The sequence below is a fragment of the Tachyglossus aculeatus genome, chromosome 6, assembly GCF_015852505.1.
Source record: "Tachyglossus aculeatus isolate mTacAcu1 chromosome 6, mTacAcu1.pri, whole genome shotgun sequence".
Taxonomy (NCBI): domain Eukaryota; kingdom Metazoa; phylum Chordata; class Mammalia; order Monotremata; family Tachyglossidae; genus Tachyglossus; species Tachyglossus aculeatus.
Window position 1 is genome coordinate 60,246,051 of NC_052071.1, and position 25,170 is coordinate 60,271,220.

Sequence of the window (25,170 nt, forward strand, 5' to 3'; positions counted from 1 at the left end):
TAGAGGGGAACCCTCAAGTAAGCCCCCGGGTGTCCGGAGGGCTGCCCGCTCCCGCCTCAGGGAATGCCCCTGAGGGTTGGACGAGAGGTGTGGGGCCCAGGGGTACTCCAGATCATCATCATCATCATCAATCGTATTTATTCAGCGCTTACTGTGTGCAGAGCACTGTACTAAGCACTTGGGAAGTACAAGTTGGCACCATATAGAGACAGTCCCTACCCAACAGTGGGCTCACAGTCTAAAAGATCACCCCGGCAGAGTGGTTCTGCTTCCCCCGGTCTTTCAGGGGCATCTCCAGGGGTCGAGCCCAATGCAAAGCACTGAGATGAGTGCGAGGGGGAGGTCACTAAGTGGGGAGAGCAGTGAGAAGAAGTGACAGTGCTCATAATCCCGGTCCAGACCAAACAGCAGCAAACGTTCCGGGAAATAGTGGAGCCAAAGAAACCCGGGAGCGCGGGGCACAGTACAGTTCAGAGGGCTGTACTGAGTGCTCGGGAGAGGACAGTAGAGCGGCAGACAGGATCCCTGCCCTGGAGGAATCTCGTCGGGGAGACGGACGTGAAAACGAATTCCATATTGGGAAGTCTGTTTGAGCTATGTCACTCAGTGGAGTGGGGCTAGAGAGGAGTGAATACCCCAGTGCGTCGGTGATCCCGAAGCACAGCAGTGGCCGAAGCGGGAGAAGATTGGGTGGGGAGATGAGAGGTTAGTCAGGGAAGGCTTCCTAGAGAGGATGCGATTTTAGTAGGGTTAGAAGTTGGGTGGATTTCCTTCTACAACCCAGCCCACACACATCACTCTTCTAGGGCCAGTCTACTTTCTGTATCTTGATCTCCTCTATCTCACTGCCAACTTCTCGCCCACATTCTCCCCCTGACCCAGAACTTTCTCCCCCTTCATGTCCAATGTACCACCCCTCCGCCCACCTTCAAAGCCTTACTAAAATCACATCATCATCATCGTCATCATCAATCGTATTTATTGAGCGCTTACTATGTGCAGAGCACTGTACTAAGCGCTTGGGAAGTACAAATTGGCAACATATAGAGACAGTCCCTACCCAACAGTGGGCTCACAGTCTAAAAGGGGGAGAAGCTCTCTTCCGAGGAGCCTTCCCCACATTTCACTCCCACATTTCACTCCCTCTCCCTTCTGCATCACCTATACACTCAGATCTGTATCCTTTATGCACTTGCTACTCACCGTTCCCCTCAGCCCCACAGCACTTGGGTTTATGTCTGTGATTTATTTTAATGTCTGTCTTCCCCTGTAGACTGTAAGCTCCTTGAGGGCAGGGGTCAGGTCTACCACCTCATCCGCATCTCCAACGCTTTCTACTGAGCACTTCCTTTGTGCAGAATACCATACTAAATGCTTGGGAAAATACAATAGAGTCTGTAGACACATTTCCTGCCTACGATGAGCTAATTGTGATATCTGTTCAGCACTTATTCTGTGCCAAACACTGTTCCGAGCGCTGGGGTAGATGCAAGCTAATCAGGTCAGATGTAATCCCTGTCTCAGTCTTAATCCCCATTTTACAGATGAGAGCAGACAAGTGGCAGAGCCGGGATTAAGCGTTCAGTACAGTGCTCTGCACACAGTACGCGCTTGATAAATACGATTGACTAGAACCCACGCCCTTTGACTCCGAGGTCTGTGCTCTCCCCACTAAGCTACTACTCTCCCAGCCCCTTAGTACAGTGAAGCAGTGTGGCTCAGTGGAAAGAGCCCGGGCTTTGGAGTCAGTGGTCATGGGTTCAAATCCCGGCTCCGCCAGTTGTCAGCTGTGTGACTTTGGGCAAGTCACTTCTCTGGGCCTCAGTGACCTCATCTGTAAAATGGGGATTAAGACCGTGAGCCCCCCCGTGGGACAACCTGATCACCTTGTAACTACCCAGTGCTGAGAACAGTGCTTTGCACATAGTAAGCGCTTAATAAATGCCGTTATTATTATTATTACTATTATTATTACAGTGCCCTGCACACAGTAAGCCCTCAGTACATACCATTGAGTGGTTGATTGTTGTGAGGGAGGAGTTCCAGTGTACGAGGGAGGGTCCGGGCAAGCATTCAGCTGCGAGAGAGACAAGATGGAGGCACACAGAGTAGATTGGCATTAGAGGAGCGAAGCATGCAGGGGCCCGAGTCGGGACGAGAGAGCCGATCGAGCAGCTCGGAGGCAACGGACAGGGGGCCGACCGTCCAGCTGACGGGTCCGGAAGCGTCACGGGATCTGTTCCCAGGGGGCTCGCGGGAGCTGGGGAGGCCGACGGGCCCCTCGGCCGGTTGTGGCGGGAACCCGAGGGCGCGTGAGGGCCGGGGTGGGGAGTGACCGGGGGCCGGGGTGGGTGTCGTCCTCCCAGGAACAAGAGTTGGTGAAGACTGTGGGCATCAAATACGAGGTGGGGCCGCCCACTCTCTGCTGCCTGAAATTGGCCTTCCTCGAGCCCACCTCAGGCAAGATGACCGGAGAGGCCTTCTCAATCAAGTGAGTGGTGGCGGCTGCCGCGCCAGGGCCTTCCTCCCCTAGTCGGGCCCCGGTTATCCGGTCACCTTGTAGCCCCCTGGGGACGACAGCAGCCACTGAGAGCACCGATTCTGGTTCTGACCCTGCGGGCCAACAGTGGTGCTCAGGAACCATCTCCAAGGGTGTAAGCTACGGCGTCTGTTAGTCAGGCATGGTTTCGATTCAGCGTATCCTTTGGGCCAAGCATTGGGCTCAACGCTGAGGTGGAATCATCAGGTCAGACACGCTGCCTGTCCCACCAAAAAGGAGGGACGGCAGCGACCCCATCCCCATTTCACAGAGGAGGAAACTAAGGCCTAGAGAGGTGAAGGGACTTGCCCAAGGTCACACAGCAGGTCCGGAATACGAGGGGCTAGAATGCAGGTCTCCTGCTCTTTCCGTCAGGCGTGTATGTGTTGGGGGGTGCGGGTATGTACGTGTGGTTGTTTGGGTGTGTTATGAGAAAGGTGTTTTCGGTTACAAGGTGTTTGACTCAATCAGCAGTATTTGTTGAACACCTACGGCGTGCACAGCACCGTACTGAGTGCTTGGGAGAAAATAATTCAGCAGAGTTGGTAGACAGGATCCCTGCCCACAGAGGAGCTTACAGTCTAAGCAGGAGGAGGCAGACACTCAAATAAACTGCCCGGAGGGGAAGCGATAGTCTGTAAAGAAATGTCTATAAGGGCTATGTGGGGAAGGGGACGGGGGTGAGTACCCGATCACCTCGGTGATGTGGAAATGCTGAAGTGGCAATTGGGGGGCATGTAGGGTGGGGAGATGAGAGATTAGGCCAGGAGGGCTTCTTGGAGGAGATAAGGTTTGAATAGGGCTTCGAAGGTGGGAAGAGCAGTGGTCTGTCGAAGACAAGGAGGGAGGGAGGCCGTGGGCGAGGGGTCGGCGACGAGAGCGAGAGCCAGCAGGGAGGCCGTCCTGGGCTCGGCGCATGCGAGCGACGTTTGCTCCGGCCCACAGGTACCACGATATGCCAGACGTCATCGACTTCCTCGTGCTGCATCAGTTCTATAACGAGGCCAAAGAACGGAACTGGCAGATTGGTAGGTGCCCCCTCCTACCCGTCCCTTCTTCCCCTGCTGACCGCCAGCCGGCTGTAAGCTCCATTTCGCCACGAGCCCGTCTCTCAGATCCATGGACGGGAGCATTTCCTCCGGTGCCGGGGAGCGGGCAACTCGTCCCCGGGGCGCGAGCGTTTCCTCCGGCCCCACGGAGCTGGGGGCCTGCCCTTCCTTTGGGAGCACCGTGCCTGGGCCTCACTTATTACCTCAACTGTGGCCCCAGTTCCGATCGGGTGGGAACGATGGTTGAAAGCGGCCGCCGGGCTCCCGCTGAAGGCGCAGTGGGAAGTGCCGGCCGGTGTTGGGCTGCCCGGGGTGGCCACAGCCTGGCTGAAGGTGGCCCAGGCCTAAGTGGCCATTCGGCAGAGAAGAGCCGGCCCTCGGTGAGGGGAAGGGGCCGGCCGCTGCCCTCCCTGGCTGACCATCATCGCCCCTCCCTGCAACCCCTGACCTTGGGAGAAGGTGGACGTCGATCTGGGGTGGAGGTGAAATCCGGGGGGCGGAAACAGGAAACCCCCAGGAAACAGGGAGTCAAATTGGGGGCAGCAATGAGTATTGCCAGGAAGAGAGGGGGGCCTCCGTGAGAACCGCAAAGCCAGAGCCGCTTCGGTTGACAGTCTGCTTTTGAGGCCTCTGAGCAGCAGGTCACCTCCTCCTTCTTCTCCTCCTCTTCCTCCTCCCCCCCCACCCGCCAGCGAGCGGGGGGCTGAAGCAACTATTTTGGGTCCCAGGGGATCGGTTTCGCAGTATAATAGATGATGCCTGGTGGTTCGGGACCGTGGAGAGTCAGCAACCTTTCCAGCCGGAGTATCCTGACAGCTCCTTCCAGTGCTACAGCGTGCAGTGAGTATGGTTCCCATGGCAATAAGCCCAAGCACCCCGACAACTCCTTCCAGTATTGTTGCAGCGTGCAGTGAATGCAGTGCCCCCGACAATAAGCCAGAGCTCCCCGAACAGTGCTTTCAGGGTTACGGTGTGCAGTGAGAACAGTGCCCAGGGTAGAGGTGAGGGCTGGCCTCTGCATTGCACACCTAACCCACAGTCAATCAGCAGGTCAGTGGTATTTTATTGAGCGCTTACTGTACGCAGAGCATTGTAGTAAGCATTTGGGGGAATAATTAATTATGGTGTTTGTTAAGCACTTCCAATGTGCCAGGCACTGGGGTGGAACATGCAGATCGCGATGGACACGATCCCTGTCCCACAGGGGGCTCACAGTCTCAATCCCCATTTTCCAGATGAGGTAAACGAGGCATCGAGAAGTGACGTGACTTGCCCAAGGTCACACAGCCGACAGGTGCCAGAGCGGGGATTAGAACCCATGACCGTCTGAGTCCCGGGCCCGTGCTCTGTCAGCTAAGCCATGCTGCGTCGCACAGCGTGGGAGTACTCTCCCAAGCGCTTAGTACAGGGCATATAGAAAGTGCTCGGTAAATGCTATTGGATTGATTACAGTTCGTAGACTTGTTAATAATAATAACGGTAACATTTAAGTGCTGACTCTGTGCTATGCACCGAACTAAGCGCTGGTTTAGGTACAAGCTAACCAGCTAGGTTGCGGTCTCAAGGACATACGGTCCCTCCTCTTGAGGAGCTTCCAGGCTACTGTGTGCAGAGCATTGTACTAAGCATTTGGGAGAGTATTGATTCATTCATTCGGTCGTGTTTATCGAGCGCTTACTTTGTGCCGAGCACCGTCCTAAGTGCTTGGGAGAGGACAGTACAACAATAAACAGACACATTCTCTGCCCATAGCGGGCTGACACGCTTAGTACAGTGCTCTGCCCGTGGTAAGTGCTCAATAAATATCATCGATTGATTAAATAGAATTAGGAGACTTGATAATAATAACAACTGTGGCATTTAAGAAGCAGCATGGCACAGTGGAAAGAGCATGGGCTTTGGAGTCAGAGGTCATGGGTTCAAATCCCGGCTCTGCCACTTGTCAGCTGTGTGACTTCGGTCAAGTCACTTAACTTCTCTGTGCCTCAGTTACCTCATCCGTAAAATAGGGATTAAGACTGTGAGCCCCCCCGTGGGACAATCTGATCACCTTGTCTCTTCCCCAGCGCTTAGAACAGTGCTTTGCACATAGTAAGTGCTTAATAAATGCCATCATTATTATTATTATTTAAGTCCTGCCTCTGTGCTATTCACTGTACTAAATGCTGGTACGAGATAGGTGGGTTGCAGTTTCAAGGATGCGCGCTCCCTCGCCCTTGGGGAGCTTCCAGTCTCTGGTGTGCAGGGCACTGTACGGAGCACTCGGAAGAGCTAGCGGCCACGGTCCCCACCATCGCGGGTGTCACGGTGTAACAACTTCCAGGGCACAGCCCTTCTCCCCTACCCTCCATGCCCATCCTTGCCCATTGAGCCCTAGCTGCCCACGCGACCCTAGGGTACTGCGCTCACACCTACTTTCCCCTTCCAAGCCTTGAGCTCTCAGTGTGCTCGCCGCTAGCCCCGAGTGCCGCCCATTCGGGTCGGCCCCAGGCACGAGACCCCACGGCCCAAATCGGACCCTTGTCGTGAGGCCTCGGGGGCTCCCGGGTCGGCAAAGTCCGGTGGCCCTGGGGGTCAGAGGAACGGGCTTCTAATCCCAGCTCCGCTGCTTGTCTGAATAATTAAAAATGACTGTGGTATTCATTAATCGGTTACTGCGTGCCGAGCACTGTACTAAGGGCTGGGGTAGATAGAAGGTAATCAGGTCCCACACGGGACTCCCAGTCCAGGTAGCAGAGAGAACAGGAATTAAATCCCCATTCTGAAGATGAGGGAACCGAGGCCCAGAGAAGTGAAGTGACTTGACCGAGGTCCCGCAGCAGACAAGGGGCCGAGCCGGGAGCAGAACCCAGGTCCTCTGACTCTCAGGCCCAAACTCTGGCTCAGTGGAAAGAGCCCGGGCTTTGGAGTCGGAGGTCACGGGTTCAAATCCAGGCTCTGCCAATTGTCCGCTGTGTGACTTTGGGCAAGTCATTTCACTTCTCTGGGCCTCAGTTCCCTCATCTGTAAAGTGGGGATGAAAACTGTGAGCCCCACGGGGGACAGCCTGATCACCTTGTGTCTATTCCAGCACTTAGAACAGTGCTTTGCACATAGTAAGCGCTTAATAAATGCCATCATTATTATTATCATTATCTAGGCCATACCGCTTCCCCAGCGCCTGAATCTACCCCAGCGCTTAGTATAGTGCTTGGCCTCCAGGAAGCGCTTAAAAATACAATTATTATTATTATTATTTTTGTCATTATTATTATTATTATTATTCTCTGCAGGGCTCAGGGGGCTGGAGCTCTAGGCTACCTAATGGACTGGGGTCCCTTTTCCGAGGTTGGTGTCTGTACCCCCTTGCTAGACTGTGAGCTCCTTGAGGGCAAGGACTGTACCTTCCACCTCTCCCAAGCGCTCAGTACAGTGTCGGCATCCCGTCGGCACAAGAACCGATTGAGCACTCGGAGCAGCTCCTGGGGAGTTCCCTCCCCACCCCTCCCCCGGCCCCCTCCCACCCCATCCCTCCACCCTCCCGCGGACCGGGCCAGCGGTACCAGGGAACGGGACCTGGATTCCTTGTCCCCAACAGCTGGGACAACAACGAGAGAGAGAAGATGAGCCCATGGGACATGGAGCCGATTCCAGAAGGAAGTGAGCCTGCCTCGGGAAAACCCATCGCCCCTAGGGATGGGGGGCTCGGGGGGCGGAAGGAGGGAGCGCGAGGGGGTGGTTGGTGCCAGAGAGCGATGTCCCCGGCAATTTTCTCCCAGCGGCCTTTCCCGAGGAAGTGGGGGCCAGCGTCCCGGTGTCTCCAGAGGAGCTGAAGGCCCTGCTGTACCAACCGCAGGAGGGGGAGTGGGGTGCCCGCTCCCGAGATGAGGAGTGCCAGCGCGTCATCCAGGGCATCAGTCACCTGCTGACCCTGGGTACGAGCCCCAGGCCCCAGAGCTCGGCCATTCCACGGAGCAGCCAGATGCTGCCCGTCTCAGCTTTGCCGGGAAAGTGCCTGCCCGTGGTCCTGGCCATTACTCCCTCCGACATCTCCAGATGGCTGGCGGGAGGGTTGGGTATGATCGGAGGGGGTGCCCGCGTGCCTCCCTTGGCCTCCTCCTCCTCTACCTCTCCTCCTGCTCCCCTCTTCCTCCCGTCCCGGTTTCTGTAGCAGAGGGTTCAGCCCACAGCCTGGAGGGGAACCGGGGGCCGGTCTATCGAAGCGTGGTGGCATCTCCCGGGGTCTCATGCCATACGGTCTCGCCGCCCCGCAGATTTTGCCATCCCCTTCGCTGTCCCCGTGGACCTGAGCGCTTACCCGCTGTATTGCACTGTCGTCGCATACCCCACCGACCTCAACACCATCAGGAGGAGACTGGAAAACCGCTTTTATCGGTGAGAGTCTGTTTGTCCGTCACCGTCCCCCCAACCCATCCGGGGCCCATGGTCCCGTTGCGTGGGCACACGGGAAGGTCTGCGGTCCAAGGAGACTCTGGTTCAGAGGGCGGCGCGGCGGAGCCCCCGGGGTGACGGTGCCCTCAGTGGAGCAGGTGGGGGTGGGCTCTGTTCCCGCAGGAGGATCTCCGCGCTGATGTGGGAGGTGCGCTACATTGAGCACAACGCCCGGACCTTCAACGAGCCCAACAGCCCGATCGTCAAAGCCGCCAAAATCGTCACCGACGTCCTGCTCCGCTTCATCGGGTAGGAAGCCCGGCGGGGAACGGGCCTGGCAGCGACCAGCCCGCAGAAGCCTCCTCAGCGGCGAGGCTTCTGAGTGGGCGCGCTTGGGTTGCAGGGACCAGAGCTGTTCGGACATCCTGGACACGTACAACAAGGTGAAGGCCGAAGGCTTGAGCAGCACCGATGAGGAGGAGGTGAGGGCGGCAGTGGCAGGTGGGGCGGGGCATCCTCGGGCCAAACCCGGGAAGGCGGGGGTAGAGCAGGCAAGGTTCGCTCAGAAGCGGGCGGGCTGCGGCCCGTCGGAGCCCTCCGAGCGAGGCCGGCCGGGCTAGATACGACAGGTGACTGGTGGTTTTGCGGCCTAACGGGGGCCGGCGAATGCGCGGTCGGCCGTGCTGGTTCCCTGGACCTTCCCGAGCCCTCCCCACACCCTGCAGGTCACTCCCGAAGGGGCCAGCAGCGAGGGCCCGGAGGCTCTGGGGTGGATGTTAGGGCTGGAGTGAGTCAGCGAGGCCAAGCAGCCCCGGGCATCCGAGAAGGAAGGGACCCGTGCTTCCAACGGGCATGGTTTCGGGCGATCCGCCCGCCCTAGTCAGGGTCAGGGGACCAATAGGGCCGAGGGGCTGGCAAGCTGTCCTCGGCCCTCAGTGACAGTCGGTATCGGTCTTCTCCGACCCATCTTTTCTCTGACTGGCTGTACCCTGTCCATCCTCCCATCCCCCCTTGCCCCTCGGTCTTTATCGCCCATCCCCTGCTCCCTGGCCCCGGGGTATTCCGTTGCAATCTCCGGCATTTGGGATGCCGAAGATCCTCTTTCTCCCGATTTAGGAGGCAGAAGTGGTCGACGTGGATTCGGACGGCCCCGGGACATCATCTGGAAGGAGAGTGAGTATCCTCCAGTCAGCCCGCTACCCCCAACCTTCCCCATGCTCGGATGAAGAGAGGGCCGTGGCTGGGATTCAGGATCTGGTGACGACGGGGTGCAGCTTTGATCAGAGCGAAACACGCGTCAGACAGAGTCGTCCGCAGGGCCTGGCCTGTTCATGCTAGAGTCCCCCAGAAGCCCTGGGCCTTGCCCCTTCCCCTGCAGGCCACCCTGATGGTCAGAAGGGGGTTAATAATAATAATAATAATGGCATTTATTAAGTGCTTACTATGTGCAAAGCACTGTTCTAAGCACTGGGGAGGTTACAAGGTGATCAGGTTGTCCCAAATGGGGCTCACAGTCTTCATCCCCGTTTTACAGATGAGGGAACTGAGGCCCAGAGATGTTAAGTGACTTGCCCAAAGTCACACAGCTGACAGTTGGCAGAGCCGGGATTTGAACCCATGACCTCTGACTCCAAAGCCCGGGCTTGTTCCACTGAGCCACGCTGCTTAGCCTACCTGTTCCTCAAGGCCCCTTGTGGCACCGTCCCGGGGAGAGGCTTGGGTCTCCCGGGGGGAGAGCCGAGGGGCAGTATGGCAGACCAGAGCAACAGACGCCTGGACCCTGTGCCCCGGCCTCACGCCCGTCTCCCCTCAAATATGCAGGGGCGGCGGGGGCGCCCGGCAGAGCGGGGCCGGCCGGCAGCGGCCTGGCAGAGGCAATGCCAGGAGCTTCTGAGCCTCATCTACGAGCGGGAAGATTCAGAGCCGTTCCGGCAGCCGCCCGGGGACCGCTTCTCCCAGCCCGTGAGTGCGCGGCCCGGGTCCGGGCGAAACGGGGAGGGATGCTGGGTCCCATCCAGGAGGCCCTTTCCCGCCCCGCTCTCCTGCACTCCCACCCGATCGGCCCAGCCATTTCCAAGTCTTCTCCTATCCCTGCTCAGTCACACAAGCACGAGGTTTCAGAGTCCAGGGGTGGTGTCTCGCTCCCAAAAGCCCTTTTGGACATGGGCCTCAGTTGGCCCCGGGAACGGGAGCCCCGGGTGACCCTCCCGCCCTCCGGCCATTCCCTGATGGTGCCCGACGCAGGCTTTCTCCCCTACCAGGGCCAGCCCCCACCCGAAGGACGGCCTCCGGAACCCCCCGATGAGGGCAACCCGCAAGAGACGCCTCTTCCCTCTGTGGTAGGCCTGGCTGTCCCCATCTCAGCGACGCACGCTTGGGTTGTGTTCTGTGCTCCAGTGCCTCTGGACACGCACGTGTGGGTGTGCGGGATTGCTTTGCGCCTCGTTCCGGTAGGGCCAGGCTCTGCCCAGGTGTCACTGCTCCTCTCCCGCCCCGCGGCTCTGTGGAGGTCTTAGCGTCCACCCCCAGCCCCTGCCGTTGTCTCTGTGGCCTGCCGGCCCACAGGGTCCCGCTCCTTTCCACACCCTGCGGGCCCAGGGAGCATCGGGCTCTGCCCTGCCCCACGGACGAGAAGGGCTGTCGGCTCGACAGACGGATCTGCTTCCGGGGTGGCATGGCCAGGGAAGGCGGTGTCGGCGGTGGCTCGGGAGCCCTCGGCCCCGGCTCTCCGTTTCCCAACGCCACGCTACTAAGGATGGAAAATGCGGACCTGGACTCTCGCTGCCCACCGTGGTTGGGACTGGTCCAGCGCCCGCCTCCTGCCCGGTGCCTCTGCCAGCCGCCCACGCCACCGGCCGCCCCCGGCCCCGATGTGGGAAGTGGCCTGAGTCACCGGTGACTCGGTGCCCCTCTGTTGGCGGGGCCCTTCCGGCAGTGCCAATGCCGCGTCAGCACCTCAGGTTGTGAGGCGGGTGGGATTGGGAGGGGCGGCGGGTTCCTGGATGGAAGCCCGTGTGGGACCCTGGGACCCCAGGAGTCAGTTGGCCGAGGTGGAGTGCAGGGGCAGCGGGGAGGCCCTGCGGCCCATCGGTGGGGTGATCTACAGGGCGGGAGCGGGGCCACCTCAGTTGATTCCCCGATTCCTGCCCCAGGATGCCCCCGCCCCCGTTTGAGCCTCCTGAGCGAGGTCCGTCCTGACTCCTGAACTGTGCAGGCGGGTCCCCGGGCACAGAACCTTCCCTTCCCGGCCCTCACAGCGGGTGCCCAGCCGACTGCCTGGAAGATGGGGTCCCCGGGGACGGTCGATCGCACGTCCCCACCGCCGGCGCTGCGGGGGCTGACACCCCTGCACCCGGCAAACACCCTGCCCACCGGGCCGGGCCACGCAGCTCCCGGAGGCTTTTGATGCCGGGCTCCGACTTGGGTATCGTCACAGAGAGAAGGGTCTGCCCCCACCGCCAGTCTGGGACGTGGCGACCGACGCGCCCCTCCAGCCTGCTCTGCCCGGGGTCCAAGGGGACCCAGGCCGCATGTGCTTGGCATTGGGCGCTGCCCGGTGGTTGTCGGGGGGCCCACATCTGGGTGGCCTTCAGGTGACGATCCCGGGCTGTGTCGGCAGGACCCTCAGGACCACCAAGCCGTCGCCACACCCATGGACTTCAGCACCGTGAAGCAGACACTGGAGGCGGGGAGATACGCCAGCCCCCTGGAGTTCTACAAGGACATCCGCCTCATCTTCACCAACTCCAAGGCCTACACCCCAAACAAGAGGTCCAGGGTATGGGCCCCCTCTCCCCACCCCCGTCTCGTCACACGGGTCCAGTTCATCCTAAGCACCTGCTATAGAAACAGGCCAGTGAACACTTCCAGGATGGGTCTGGCTCGCCTGCCCCCCGCCGGGATGACCTCGGGGGGATGCAGGTGGCCTTGGACAAAGAGGTGTTCAGAGCCTTTCAGCTGGTCCTGCCATCCAATCCGGTTTCTCTCCCGACCCACCCTGAGCGACTGCTCGGGCTACTGTTTCTGGTGGGTGGCCGGCCACCCACCCGGGAGAGGGGTTGGAAGCCACTATTGCCACCACACCACTAACATCCAGGCCTTGCCCCTTTCCAGATAATAATAATAATAATGATGGCATTTGTAAGCGCTTACTATGTGCAAAGCACTGTTCTAAGCACTGGGGGGGATACAAGGTGATTAGGTCATCCCATGCGGGGCTCACAATCTTAATCCCCATTTTCCAGATGAGGGAACTGGGGCTCAGAGAAGTGAAGTGGCTTGCCCAAAGTCACACAGCAGACATTAGTACAGTGCTCTGCACACAGTAAGCGCTCAATAAATGCAATTGATGATGATGTGGCAGAGCTGGGATTCGAACCTGTGACCTCGGACTCCCAAGCCCGGGCTTTTTTTCCACCGAGCCACGCCGCCTCTCTCTTCCAGATCTACAGCATGACCCTGCGGCTGTCGGCCCTGTTTGAAAACCACATCAAAAGCATCATCTCCGAGTACAAGTCGGCTCCGCGGGGCCGGGGGCGGAGGAGGCCGCGCTACCGCAAGCGCCTGCGCAGCAGCAGCAGCAGCAGCGGCGATGGTGGAGGGGACGGCGGGGACGGCAGCGATGGCAGCTCCCCGGCCAGCAGTCGAGCATCCAGGTCAGCCTCCCCAGTGGGGGAACAAGATCGGGGAGTTGTTTATGAAGTTTTTTAAGGGCAAATTTGCAAAGGTCACACGGGAGAGGAAGAGGGGTCAGCCTGGAAGTGGCCCTTTATTCATTCATTCATTCAATCGTATTTACCGAGTGCTTACTGTGTGCAGAGCACCGTACTAAGCACTTGGGAAGGACAAGTTGGCAACAAATAGAGACGGTCCCTCCCCAACAACGGGCTCAGTCTAGAAGGGGGAGACAGACAACAAAATAAAACGTGTGGACAGGTGTCAAGTCATCAGAATAGAGATAAAGCTAGATGCACATCATTAACAAAATAAATAGAATAGTAAATATGTACAGGTAAAATAGAGTAATGAATCTGTACAAACATATATCCAGGTGCTGTGTTGGGGTGAAGGAGGTAGGGCGGGGGGGATAGGGAGGATGAAAGGAAAAAGGGGGCTCAGTCTGGGAAGGCCTCCCGGAGGAGGTGAGCTCTCTGTAGGGCTTTGAAGGGAGGAAGAGAGCTAGCTTGGCGGATGTTAGGAGCAAGGGCATTCCAAGCCAGGGGAATTCCAGGCCTCGTTTCCTTGTCCCTGTGACCTGAATTTTCCAAGGCGATGTTACCCAGATCCCGTAGAATAATAGATCAGTTGATCAATCAGTGGTACACACTGAGGGCTTACAGAGTGCAAAGCACTGTACTGAGCTCTTGGGAGATTACAGTATAGTAAGTCGGTACAATCCCTTCCCTCAATCAATCGTATTTATTGAGCGCTTACTGTGTACAGAGCACTGTACTAAGCGCTTCCCTCAAGGCGCTTACAGTCTAACAGGGGAGACGGACATCAAAAGAAATACAGGTAGGGGTGGGAACCGAGCATGAGAATGTGGATGTCGGCTGTGGATAGGTGGGTGTCCTGGGCAGAATGAGGAGGGAGACACGGCAGGGTGAGGAAGGAAGCTGCTTCCTTCTTAGAGAATGAGGACTCTAGTGCACAGGTGATGCGGAAGGGCAGGGAAATAGGTTGGTTGGGGGCGGGGGGGGGGAATCATGGAAGGCTTCCTGGAGGAGATTCAGTCTTAGTTGGACTTGGAAGATGAAGAGAGAGTTCCGGGCAGGAGGGAGGGTGTAAGCAAATGATGAGCGGTGAGAGTGATGCTTGGAGTTGCTTGGAAAGTTGGGCATTTCCGGCCGGTGGACCGAGGGGCCTGACCTGGCTTCAGAGGCCCAGGGACCCGGGAGCCCGGCCGGCAGGGTCCGTGAGCTCGGAGAAGCAGGAAGGGTCCCCAGGCTAAAGGAGGGCCCTGGACAGGCCCGGCCCGACCTCGGCGAACTGGGCAGGCCTCTGGGTTGGGGCTCAGGATTTGATGGTCTCTGGGCTCGACCACCCTCAGTATGCCAGTGGGGACTCTCCACCCGGCCTGGGATGGGCAGGGGGTCTGGCAGAGCAGCTGCGGACCGCAGGCTCTGGCTCAAAGCCCTTTGGGCTGACCAGATCCTCAGCTCCAGGCAGCTCAGTTGACCATCAGTGGGCCAGCCTTCCTTTGGGCTTAACGACCGCCTTTTGGTCACGAGGCGGGTCCTGCGGGAGGAGTTTAGCCTGGCAGGTGGCTGCCCGGGGCTGCCCACTCAGGACCCAAATGTTCTGGCTTCAGCCCGAAGGCAAAGCAGAGGTTCACCAAGGGGCCGCCCAGAACCACCCAGAATGCCCCGCTGCCCTTGACCAGGACCAGCTCTTCCGTCTCCTCTCATGGTAAGGAGAAGTTCCCTTCTATTTCTAAGGTTGCTTTTCCCCCCTGCAGTGTGGCTCAGGGGGCCCCTAGGCCTGGCTCTGAGACCCCCCCACTCCCTCTCCCCCCATGTTGCCTGGCGGGTGGGCAGGTGGCCCCCAGGCGTGGCTCTGAGACCCCTCTTCTTCCTCTAGTGTGGCCGAGTGGGCCAGTTGGTGGCTCCTGGGCGTGACTCTGAGTCCCCCCTCCTAATGTGGCTCTGAAGGCTCTCCTCTCCCTCCCCCAATGTGGTGGGGTGGGCGAACAGCCTCCAGGCCTGGCTCCGCGACCCTTCTTCTCTCTCCCCCGGTGTCACCGGGTGGGCAGGAGACCCCCACCCCCGGTCCCGGCTCCAAAACCCCTCTTCTCCCTACCTCAGTGTGGTTGGGCGGGCAGCTTCTGGTGCCAGCTCTGTGGCAGTGGCGACCCGGTGCCCGGGATCTGGGCCGGACGAGAGTCCGGCCTCCTGCCCTTGGAACACCGCCCAAGGGCCCGGGGTGGTCGGCACAGCCCCTCCAACAACTCAGCCCGCGCGGTCTTGTGAAAATGAAGTTTCAGACATCGCAGAAGAGCCCCCCGAGCGCAGCGGGGTCCAGGAGATGGACGTCCCGGCGGCGACGAGCTGGGCCGGCACCGATCCGGGGAGAGGGAGAAGCCCCCGGGGCAAAGTCACCCCCGTTAAACAAGGTAGACACGGGGCGTGGGGAAGCAGGGACGCAGGGTCGGGGCGGTGCCCGACGGCTCCAACCTCGTCCCCCCCACTGTCCTCCCCTTCCCTCCCCCCGGCAGCCGAGTCCCCCAACGGGCCGCCGAGCAGCGGGGACGGCGGTGGCAGTGGCAGCAGCGGAGGCAGAGAGGCTCGGGCCGGAGTCAAGAGGAAACTGCTCTCGGGGTCCGAGGAGGAGGAGGAGAGCTGCAGGGACGAGGAGGGGGATGAGGACGATGACGGGGAGGGTGACGACGAGGAGGAGGAGGAGGACAGGGAGAAGAAGGAAGCCAGAGAGAAGCCTCACCCGCTTTCATCGGACAGCGGCGAGTCGGCATCCAGCTCCGACTCGGACTGCACATCCCGGACGGACCGGGACTTTGTGGATGGGGACCACGACTACAGCAAAGCGGCCCCTTCCAGGGCCCGGAGGAAGTTCCGCCCGGACCCGGCCGACGGCAGGAGACCCTGGAAGACGAGAGGAGCCGCTGGACGGGGCCGCTGGGGCCGCTGGGGCCGCCGCGGCCGGGGGGGGCGGCGGAGGCGGGGGCCGGGGCCGGGGCGGCCGCGGACGGGGCGGCCGCGGACGGGGCAGCCGCGGACGGGGAGGCCGGGGGGCCGCCCGAGCCAAGCGGGCCCGCCTGACCCCGGATGAGGAGCCGGAGGGCCCGTGGGCCGGTTGCGGCGGCCGGCCCCCCGGCATCAGGACGCGGAACCAAGGCCGCAGGACGGTGCTGTACCACGACGACTCGGACAACGACAGCTTCCTGCCCGTCTTCGACCCGCTCAACCTGGGCACCTCGCGCTCGGGCCGCGTGCGCAAGATGACCGAGAAAGCCAGGGTCAGCCACCTCATGGGCTGGAACTGCTGACCCCGGGGGGCCGCCCGCCCGCCCGCCCACCCAGCGGGGGACCGGATGAACGGAAAGGAGTTTCGGCGGCCAACTTCTACTGCAGGGATTTTACCAGGAAGTCTATCAGGCAAAAAGGTGCTCACCCCACCCCCTTCCCCACATCACATCCCCCCCTCCGCCCCCACTCCCCACGTCGGGGTCACCCTTTCTGAGACTCCAGGCGTCCGCCCGTCGTCTGCCCAAACAAGCCTTACTCATCGGGCCTTAAATTAAATAGATTCTGTCCGCGTCCTCTCTCCTCCCCGTCCCCGCTCTGTCCCCGCTTACCCTACACACTACAGATTTATTAAGTTCAAAGGAGCCTCCAGCTTCTCATGAGCGTAGCGTGACGTTTTCATGGTGAACGAACCCCCACCCCACCCCCTCGCCCCACCGCCGCCTCCTTCCCCTCGTCGGGTTTTCATTCTCCAAAGTCCGCACCGTCTCTTTTATCGAGTTTCTGCCATTGATTCCGATTCACAGTAATAATGACGACTTTTGCACAATTCACCAATCCTAAAGGCAGCTATAAAATGTTTACAGTTTCTAGAGTGTAAGAAGGATTTGGAATATTTTAATCTTCCCAAGCCAAAACGTCCATGAATTATCCTGAACCGAAGTATATTTATACGACAGGTTTTTGGGGTCGGGGGGGGGGGGGGCGGGGGGAGGGATCTACCTACGCTTTTAATCGATTCTTGATTCATGTACAAAGTGAGAAAGGGTTGGTGCCTTGTATATATGTAGCAAACCTTCGATGTGGTGTGTCCTGATGTGTGCGTTAACTTTATTAAAAAAAAAAAGAGTTCTGGGGACGTACCGGAGTCCAGACAAGAGGTGCCAAACGCAGGAGTTGCTGGCAGCGATGGCAGTCTGTCTTCTTCCTCGGCCGCCCTGCCCTGATGCTCGGCGAGAGGCCGGGGGTGCGATCGTGGAGGGAAGGAGCTGCATCTGCGGCCCCTTCCCCTCCTCACGGGACGGGCCCGCAAGTCTCCGCTGGCTTCATGGCACCGGACCACCTCCTGCCCGTGAGCTCTTCACCACCCTGCGGGTTGGGATGCCGTGCCATGCGGAGAGCGGCGGGGTTGGAGAAAGCCTGGCACGGGGGTACACCGATGTCAGGAGGGAGGGGACACAGTCGGTGCCCCGAATCGGCCTCCCCCCTCCACCCAACGCGTCCCCTCCCGGGGCTCTGACCGGCACCGGAGCCGAGACCTCCGCCCGGACGGGACGACGGCCCTTCCGCTGCTTCGCTCATTATTTATCTGGGGAAAGCAACCCACGTGGGCCCCCGGACCGTCCCGTTTTTTTCCTAGGTTTGAGGTAGGGTGATGAGAGAGACTGAGGGTGCTTTCGTAGCGTGTGTTTTCTGTGTAATGCAATACTGTGAAGGTAGTAGCATTTTGCCGGGGCTTTAGGGTTAATCTCCGACGCGCTGCCGGACTGTTTCTGAGAGCCTGGTGGTGGGGGCTCGGACGGCACGGACAGCTAGAGTTCATCGGGAGACGGATCCGCTTGCGTTCTTGCATGTGGATTTTCTTTTAGAAGCATGAAGGGAGTAAGCTATGTTTTTCAGGAGTCTGGTTTTGTTTTTTTAATTTAGGCTTTTGGTTTTTTATAACCACATCGGGCTTCTTTAAATGTGGAGTGACCCACCTGGGGTCATTTTCTTCTTCTCTGTCGGACGCTTTGTTTTGAGTCAGTGGCCGTGGATGCCGGCCCCGAGCCCCAGCGGGGGTCAGCACGTGAGCGTCTTTGCCCACGTGTGACCGTGCGAGTGTAGGTGTGTGGGTGTGCACCGTGGGCCATGCAAGCAGGCACAGTTATGGGTGTCCACGAATTGGGGGGGTGGGGTGTTTGCGTGTGTATTTATGTGTGTGTATGTGTGTACACGTGCCAGTGTGGGTATGCCCCTGGAGGTGTGTTGTCTTCATGTGCACCGTGGGCCATGCAAGCAGGCGCAGTTATGGGTGTCCACGAATTGGGGGGGTGGGGTGTTTGCGTGTGTATTTATGTGTGTGTATGTGTGTACACGTGCCAGTGTGGGTATGCCCCTGGAGGTGTGTTGTCTTCATGTGCGTGCGTGTTTTTCCAGCACTGAGTACCTCTTGAGCCCTGGAGAAATGAGAATTCCACCAGGAGGGGAACTCTATTCCCATATTCCTGCTGGATCCTGACCTTTGGGACTCTGAACACGTCTCCCCTCCGCCCCTTCCGCTCCCCGGACTCTCCCCGCCACCCCGCCCCTCCCAGCTCTCCTAGCCCTGCAGATTCCCCAAGCGGGGAATGAGTGTTTTTATATAATGGGGGCAGCCGGGCGGCCTTTGGGCATCCAGATTGGCTTTCTGAAAGGGCACTGACCTCTCGATGTGATGGTTTTTTCCATGGGAGCAAGGAGGGAGGGTGGGAAGTGGAACCCCTTCTCTTATCCTGGTCTGAGGCAAATCTCTGCAGCCAAGAGGGCGTGCTCTGGCCAGCTCTAGAGGTGCCTTTGCTTGGGAGGAGTTGGGACTGACTGGTGGACATGTCCCAGACATGGAGGAGAGAGACAGGGGGGCCGCAGCCCTGCGCACGGTGCCCACTTGGCCCAAGGGAGGGTTCTGGGTGAGGCAGTATGGTGCCAGTGTGCTCTGCCACTCTGTGTCCAACCATGCCATGCATGCACCCGTGCGTGTATGTGTGTGTTTTTGTGTGGAGGGGCAGGAAACATAGTCTTCCCCAACCCACTTCGCTCTCCAATTCAGTTGCCATGGGTAGGAGGGTGGGGAGAAGGAAGGAGCCTGGCTCGCCCAGTCCCCAGTGCCGTGGTATCGGCCGGGCCCACAGACCCCCCCGCCAAGTCCGGCGGTGGCTGCTTTCAGCTGGTGCTCCTCTCACCTCCAGAGAACATCCTTCTTTCGACTCCAGCTCCGTCCTTGTCCATCCCTCTCCTGGCTTGGCGTAGCCAAGTGAACCCGGGCCCAGACCCTTGCTGGGCAGTGGTGGGGAGAGCGAGGCGAGCTTCCAGCAGGCCTGCTCCTTCTAGACTTTGGAAACTCACCCTGAAGGAGAGCGAGAGGGAGTGTGAGTGTGTGCATGTGTGAGTGTGCCCTTGGGGGGGACGGGGAACAGGAACAGTACTATGACTTGTGGCAGTGGTGGCGTCGGTGGTGGCTGCAGGGCAGCGTTCCTCTTCTCTCCTTGCTCTGATTTTCCAGCTCCTAAAACCTGTTGGGCGGCGGGTGCCATTTGTCCCCCAGAGAGACAACCCGGGCCTCTGCCTGGGCGCACGGCCTCCCCGACACTGGAATCTGGCCGAGGCGGGTGGACGGGTGGGCGTGGACCAGAGCGGGGCCTCCCGGGGGCTGCCCATCCCGACCGAGGCGACCAAAGGGAGCCGGGCAGGCCGTAGGCAGTGACCGGTGGCCACAGGATGGATGGCGAGCTTCCGCCTGGGTGGCATCTCACGTCTGCTCCGTGTCTCGATTTGGGGTCTCCGTCCCCGGACTGTCTAGGGTCAGAACTGCGGCCCGGAAGGGCGGAGAGGGGTCTGGGATTGGATCCCAGGACCCCGGCGGGGGCTCTCTATTGGGCTTTGCCGGTGCCTCTTTGAAGCCAGGGTCTGGAGATGGTGGGACCGTGGGCCGGCTCCCGGTGAATTCCTAGAGCCGAGCCGTGGAGCCCAGTTTCCCAGTTGGGGCTGGGCGGGGGGACATCCTGGCGGGGAACCAGAGCTGATGCTTAGGTCCCATTGGTGCTTGGCTCTGGTGGGTCACTGGGGGCCCGGCCAGCGAACGCTTTATCGTGTTTGGAATACCCCCTCCTCCCGCACGCCACCCTGAACCCAGTGCGCGTGGGTTGTAATCTGGGGGGGCTGCAGCGATAGGAGATTCAAGGGAGGGAAGAGAGTGGCCCCCAACCCAGGGCTGTGGAGGGAGGGTGTCCCTCCTGCCTCTTCACGGCCCATCGTCCAGAAGCCTGCCCTTGGCAGCCTCAGGATGACCAATCCCCCCGCCCACCATCACCGGTAGCTCCCGGACTGACCCAGCTCTTCCTCCCCTGACGGCGACTTCCACCGGCCCCCCAGGTGTCCACCCAAAACGCCCCGGATTGGAGGCGGCGCGGGCGCCTCGGGATGAGTCTTCCCCTCCCTCCCTCTGTTCCCCGCCCCGAGCGATCTCAGGTCCCTCTAAATGATGAGCTACTTCAGGGATTTGTAATGCCACGGGATGATGGCAGACCAAATGGAATATTTATATGCAAATGAGCTGTTAGTTTTTGTAATGTAAAAAATGTACAGTTGTAAAGTTCTTTTCTAGCCATCTCTTTTTCTCCTCCCGAAAGTCACTTATGTCACCTAGGATGTTTTCATTTTTCCAGCCGTGGGATTGTCTTAATAAAAGAGATGAAGCGCTCGCACCCTGCTCTGCCGCGACTGCTTAGATGGCGACGGGGTTTCGGGACGGGGTGGGTCGGAGCTCCTGGGAGGCCGGGCCTGGGCGCGGACTGACCCGGACGACGCTGCCCTTCCCCTTGTGCAGCCGGCTCCATCCATCCAGCCAGCAGCGGTATTTATTGAACGCTCACTGGGGGCAGAGCACTGAACTAGGCGCTTGGGAGAGTACAACGGAGTTGATAGGCTTGTTCCCTACGTACAGGGAGCTTACGGTCTAGCCAGGGAGACATAGCAAAATAAAGGAAGAAATTACAGACGTGCACCCAAGTGCCGTGGAGATTCTGGGGCAGATTATATATATATATAGATATATATATATATCTATATATATATCTATATATATCTATCTATCTATCTATATATATATATATATATATAAAAACAGCATTTATTAAGCACTTACTATATATATATACTATATATATAGTATATATAGTATATATATATATAGTAAGTGCTTAATAAATGCTGTTTTATATATATATGTATATAACAGCATTTATTAAGCGCTTACTATGTGCAAAGCACTGTTCTAAGCACTGGGGAGGTTACAAAGTGATCAGGTTATCCCACAGGGGGCTCACAATCTTAATCCCCATTTTGCAGATGAGGGAACTGAGGCACAGTGAAGTGACTTACGCAAAGTCACACAGCTGATGATTGGCAGAGCCAGGATTCGAACCCATGACCCCTGACTCCGAAGTCCGTCCACTGACTAGTCTTTCCTCATCCCAGGTTGCTCCACCCCAGCTCCCGGGAGCACGGGAGCGGGAATTAATCCCGGTCACTGGTGGTGAGCCCCACATGGGGCAGGGACTGTGTCCAACCCTATTTGCTTGGGTCAGGCCCAGTGCTTAGTACAGCGCCTGGCACATAGTTAAGCGCTTAGCAAATACCATCATCACCATCATCCTCACAGGCCTGGGAGCCAGAAATTTCTAATCCCAGCTCCGCCACTTGTCAGCTGTGTGACCTTGGGTGAGTCACTTCACTTCTCTGGGCCTCAGTTACCTCAACTGTAAAATGAGGATCGAGACTGTGAGTCCCCTCGTGGGACAGGGACTGTGTCCAACCCGATTTAGGACAATGCCTGGCACCTAGTGAGTGCTTAACAAATACCAAAATTGTGAATTATTACCAAGTGACAATCTGAAGGGGGATCAGGAGATATAAGCAGATCAGGCGCATTCCTTGACTCACACGAGGCTCATTGCCTAGCAGGTAGGAGAGCAGGAGGCCTAGAGAAGCAGCGTGGCTCGGTGGGAAGAGCCCGGGCTTTGGAGTAGGAGGTCATGGGTTCAAATCCCGACTCTACCAATTGTCAGCTGTGTCACTTTGAGCAAGCCACTTCACTTCTCTGTGCCTCGTTTACCTCATCCGGAAAATGGGGATTAAGACTGTGAGCCCCTGGTGGGACAACCTGATCACCTTGTAACCTCCCCAGCGCTTAGAACAGTGCTTTGCACATAGTAAGTGCTTAATAAATGCCATTATTATTATTATTATTATTCATTCAATCATATTGAGCGCTTACTGTGTGCAGAGCACTGTACTAAGCGCTTGGGAAGTACAAATTAGCTTACACCTTTTAAGTGCTCTGCACACAGTAAGCGCTCAATAAATACGATTGAATGAACGAACTGTAACCTCCCCAGTGCTTAGAACAGTGCTTTGCACATAGTAAGCGCTTAATAAATGCCACCGTCATCATCAGGTATGGGGTTCCCATTTTCCAGATGAAGTAACTGAGGCCCAGTGAAGTGACTTGCCCAAGGTCACCCAGCAGGCAAAAGGGCAGACGGAGATTAGAACTCAGGTCCTCCGATCCTTAGGCCCTGCTGCTTCTCCTTGGCGGATGGATGGATTGATTGCCCCCCAGCCCCCTTCCCCATGGGGGGGTCCGGCCCGGGCTGGGGGTGGGGGGCTGCGTGCTGCAGGGCCTCGAGTGAACACTCGAGAAGCAGCGTGGCTCAATGGAAAGAGCCCAGGCTTTGGAGTCAGAGGTCATGGGTTCAAATCCCAGCTCCACCAATTGTCAGCTGGGTGACTTTGGGCAAGTCACTTCACTTCTCTGTGCCTCAGTTACCTCATCTGTAAAAGGAGGATTAAGACTGTGAGCCCCCCATGGAACATCCTGATCACCTTGTAACCTCTCCAGCGCTTAGAACAGTGCTTTGCACATAGTAAGCGCTTAATAAATGCCATCATTATTATTATTATTATTATTAACACCAGGTGGCGGCAGCGGCCGCGGAATAGACTGGTCATTCATTCATTCATTCAATCGTATTTATTGAGCGCTTACTGTGTGCAGCGCAGTATACTAAGCGCCTGGGAAGTCCAATTCGGCAACATTCATTCATTCATTCAATCGTATTTATTGAGCGCTTACTGTGTGCAGAGCACTGTACTAAGCGCTTGGGAAGTCCAAGTTGGCAACATCTAGAGATAGTCCCTACCCAACAGTGGGCTCACAGTCTAGAAGGGGGGAGACAGACAACAAAACATGTAAACAGGTGTCAATACCAACAGAATAAATAGAATTATAGCTCTATAATAATGATGGCATTTATTAAGCGCTTACTATGTGCAAAACACTGTTCTCAGCGCTGGGGAGGTTACAAGGTGATCAGGTTGTCCCACGGGGGGTTCACAGTCTTAATCCCACTTCTGACACCTCCTTCTTCTAGACTGTGAGCCCACTGTTGGGTAGGGGCCGTCTCAATATGTTGCCAACTTGGACTTCCCAAGCGCTTAGTACAGTGCTCTGCGCACAGTAAGCGCTCAATAAATACGATTGAATGAATGAATGAATGAATCCCCATTTTACAGATGAGGGAACTGAGGCCCAGAGAAGTGAAGTGACTTGCCCCAAATCACACAGCTGGCAATTGACAGAGCTGGGATTTGAACCCATGACCCCTGACTCCAAAGCCGATGCTCTTTCCACTGAGCCACGCTGCTTCTCTACACATCATTAAAAAAATAGAGTAATAAATATGTACTACTTTCCAACCGCTTAGTACAGTGCTCTGCACACAGTAAGCGCTCAATAAATGTGACTGAATGAACGAGCCAGAGCCCGAGCTTCAGGGGCCGCTCCCCGCCCGGCCCAGGGGCTCCAACCATGCAGCGTGGATTAGTGGAAAGAGCCCGGGCTTGGGAGTCAGAGGTCGTGGGTTCTAATTCCGCTCCTCCACTTGTCTGCTGGGTGATCTTGGGCAACTCACTTCACTTCTCTGTGCCTCAGTTCCCTCATCCGGAAAATGGGGAATAAAACTGTGAGCCCCACGTGGGAAACCTGATCACGCTGTATCTACCCCAGCGCTTAGAACAGTGCTTGGCACGTAGTAAACGCTTAATAAATAGTATTATTGTGATCATGTCACGGGGATGGGGGACAGATGGGCGGAGGGGCGGGTCCCCCCTCCTGCCCCACCCCTCAGATCACCCAGCAGCATGGCGTAGTGGACAGAGCACAGCCCTGGGGGTCAGAAGGTCCTGGGTTCTAATCCCAGCTCTGCCGCTTATAATAAAGATAATAAGATAATAATGGCATTTATTAAGCGCTTACTATGTGCAAAGCACTGTTCTAAGCGCTGGGGAGGTTACAAGGTGATTAGGTTGTCCCACGGGGGGCTCACAGTTTTAATCCCCATTTTACAGATGAGGTAACTGAGGCACAGAGAAGTGAAGTGACTTGCCCAGAGTCACACAGCTGACAAGGGGCGGAGTGGGGATTTGAACCCATGACCTCTGACTCCAAAGCCCGTGCTCTTTCCACTGAGCCATGCTGCAAGCTCATCTGCTGTGTGACCTTGGGCAAGTCATTTCACTTCTCCATGCCTCAGTTTCCTCATCTGTAAAATGAGGATTGAGGCTGTGAACCCCACGTGGAACAGGGGACTATGTCCAACCCGATTTGCTTGCATCCGTCCCAGTGCTTAGTACAGTGTCTGGCCATTATAAGCGCTTAATCAATCAATCAATCAATCGTATTTATTGAGCGCTTACTGTGTGCAGAGCACTGTACTAAGTGCTTGGGAAGTGCAAGTTGGCAACATATGTCATTAACAAATACCATTATTATTATTAGCATCTCCCTCCCCGGCCGCCTTCTCTGACTGTGCTGTATTGTCCTCTCCCTAGCGCTTAGTACAGTGCTGTACATGCGGTAAGTGTTCAGTACATACCATCAATGGATTGTCTCTTCGCCGACCGTCCAATCCGACCTGAGATGCAGTGGAGCCACCCGGTTTGGGACGGTCCCCGCGCGGCTCTGGAACTGCCCACTGTTGGGTAGGGACGGTCTCTATATGTTGCCAACTTGTACTTCCCAAGCGCTTAGTACAGTGCTCTGCACACAGTAAGCGCTCAATAAATACGATTGATTGATTGTCCACTCCAGCCGGCCGGGATGGGCAGCTGGGCCCCGGGAGACCACACCATCGTGTCGGTCCTCACCGTATTTCCCTCCTTAGTGGCTAGGATCCCCAATAATAATAATAATAATAATAATAATAATAATAATAATAATAATAGTGGTATTCATTAAGCGCTTACTATGTGCCGGGCACTGTACTAAGCGCTGGAGTGGAAACAAGCAAATTGGGTTGGACACAAACCCTGTCACACATGAAACTCCCAGCAACCCCATTTTAATGACGGTATTTGTTACGCGCTTACTATGTGCCAAGCACTCTTCTAAGTGCTGAGGTAATAATAAGAATAATGGCATTTATCAAGCACTTAC

General features: G+C 57.5%; 1 protein-coding gene across 1 annotated transcript in view; it reads left to right on the forward strand.

Moving 5' to 3' along the window:
• BRWD3 (bromodomain and WD repeat domain containing 3) overlaps positions 1-15,976 on the forward strand; it is a 62,034-nt gene extending 46,058 nt beyond the window's left edge. The window contains 20 exon segments of the mRNA XM_038747792.1: positions 2,367-2,491; positions 3,485-3,567; positions 4,317-4,428; positions 7,166-7,227; positions 7,347-7,502; positions 7,842-7,962; positions 8,143-8,268; positions 8,363-8,441; positions 9,076-9,136; positions 9,803-9,921; positions 10,221-10,375; positions 10,525-10,854; positions 10,994-11,049; positions 11,217-11,314; positions 11,384-11,737; positions 12,403-12,614; positions 14,270-14,367; positions 14,936-15,070; positions 15,173-15,627; positions 15,629-15,976. Coding sequence (XP_038603720.1) covers positions 2,367-2,491; positions 3,485-3,567; positions 4,317-4,428; positions 7,166-7,227; positions 7,347-7,502; positions 7,842-7,962; positions 8,143-8,268; positions 8,363-8,441; positions 9,076-9,136; positions 9,803-9,921; positions 10,221-10,375; positions 10,525-10,854; positions 10,994-11,049; positions 11,217-11,314; positions 11,384-11,737; positions 12,403-12,614; positions 14,270-14,367; positions 14,936-15,070; positions 15,173-15,627; positions 15,629-15,961 — 3,270 coding nt within the window. The 3' untranslated portion in view covers positions 15,962-15,976.
• Positions 15,977-25,170: the final 9,194 nt, after the last annotated feature.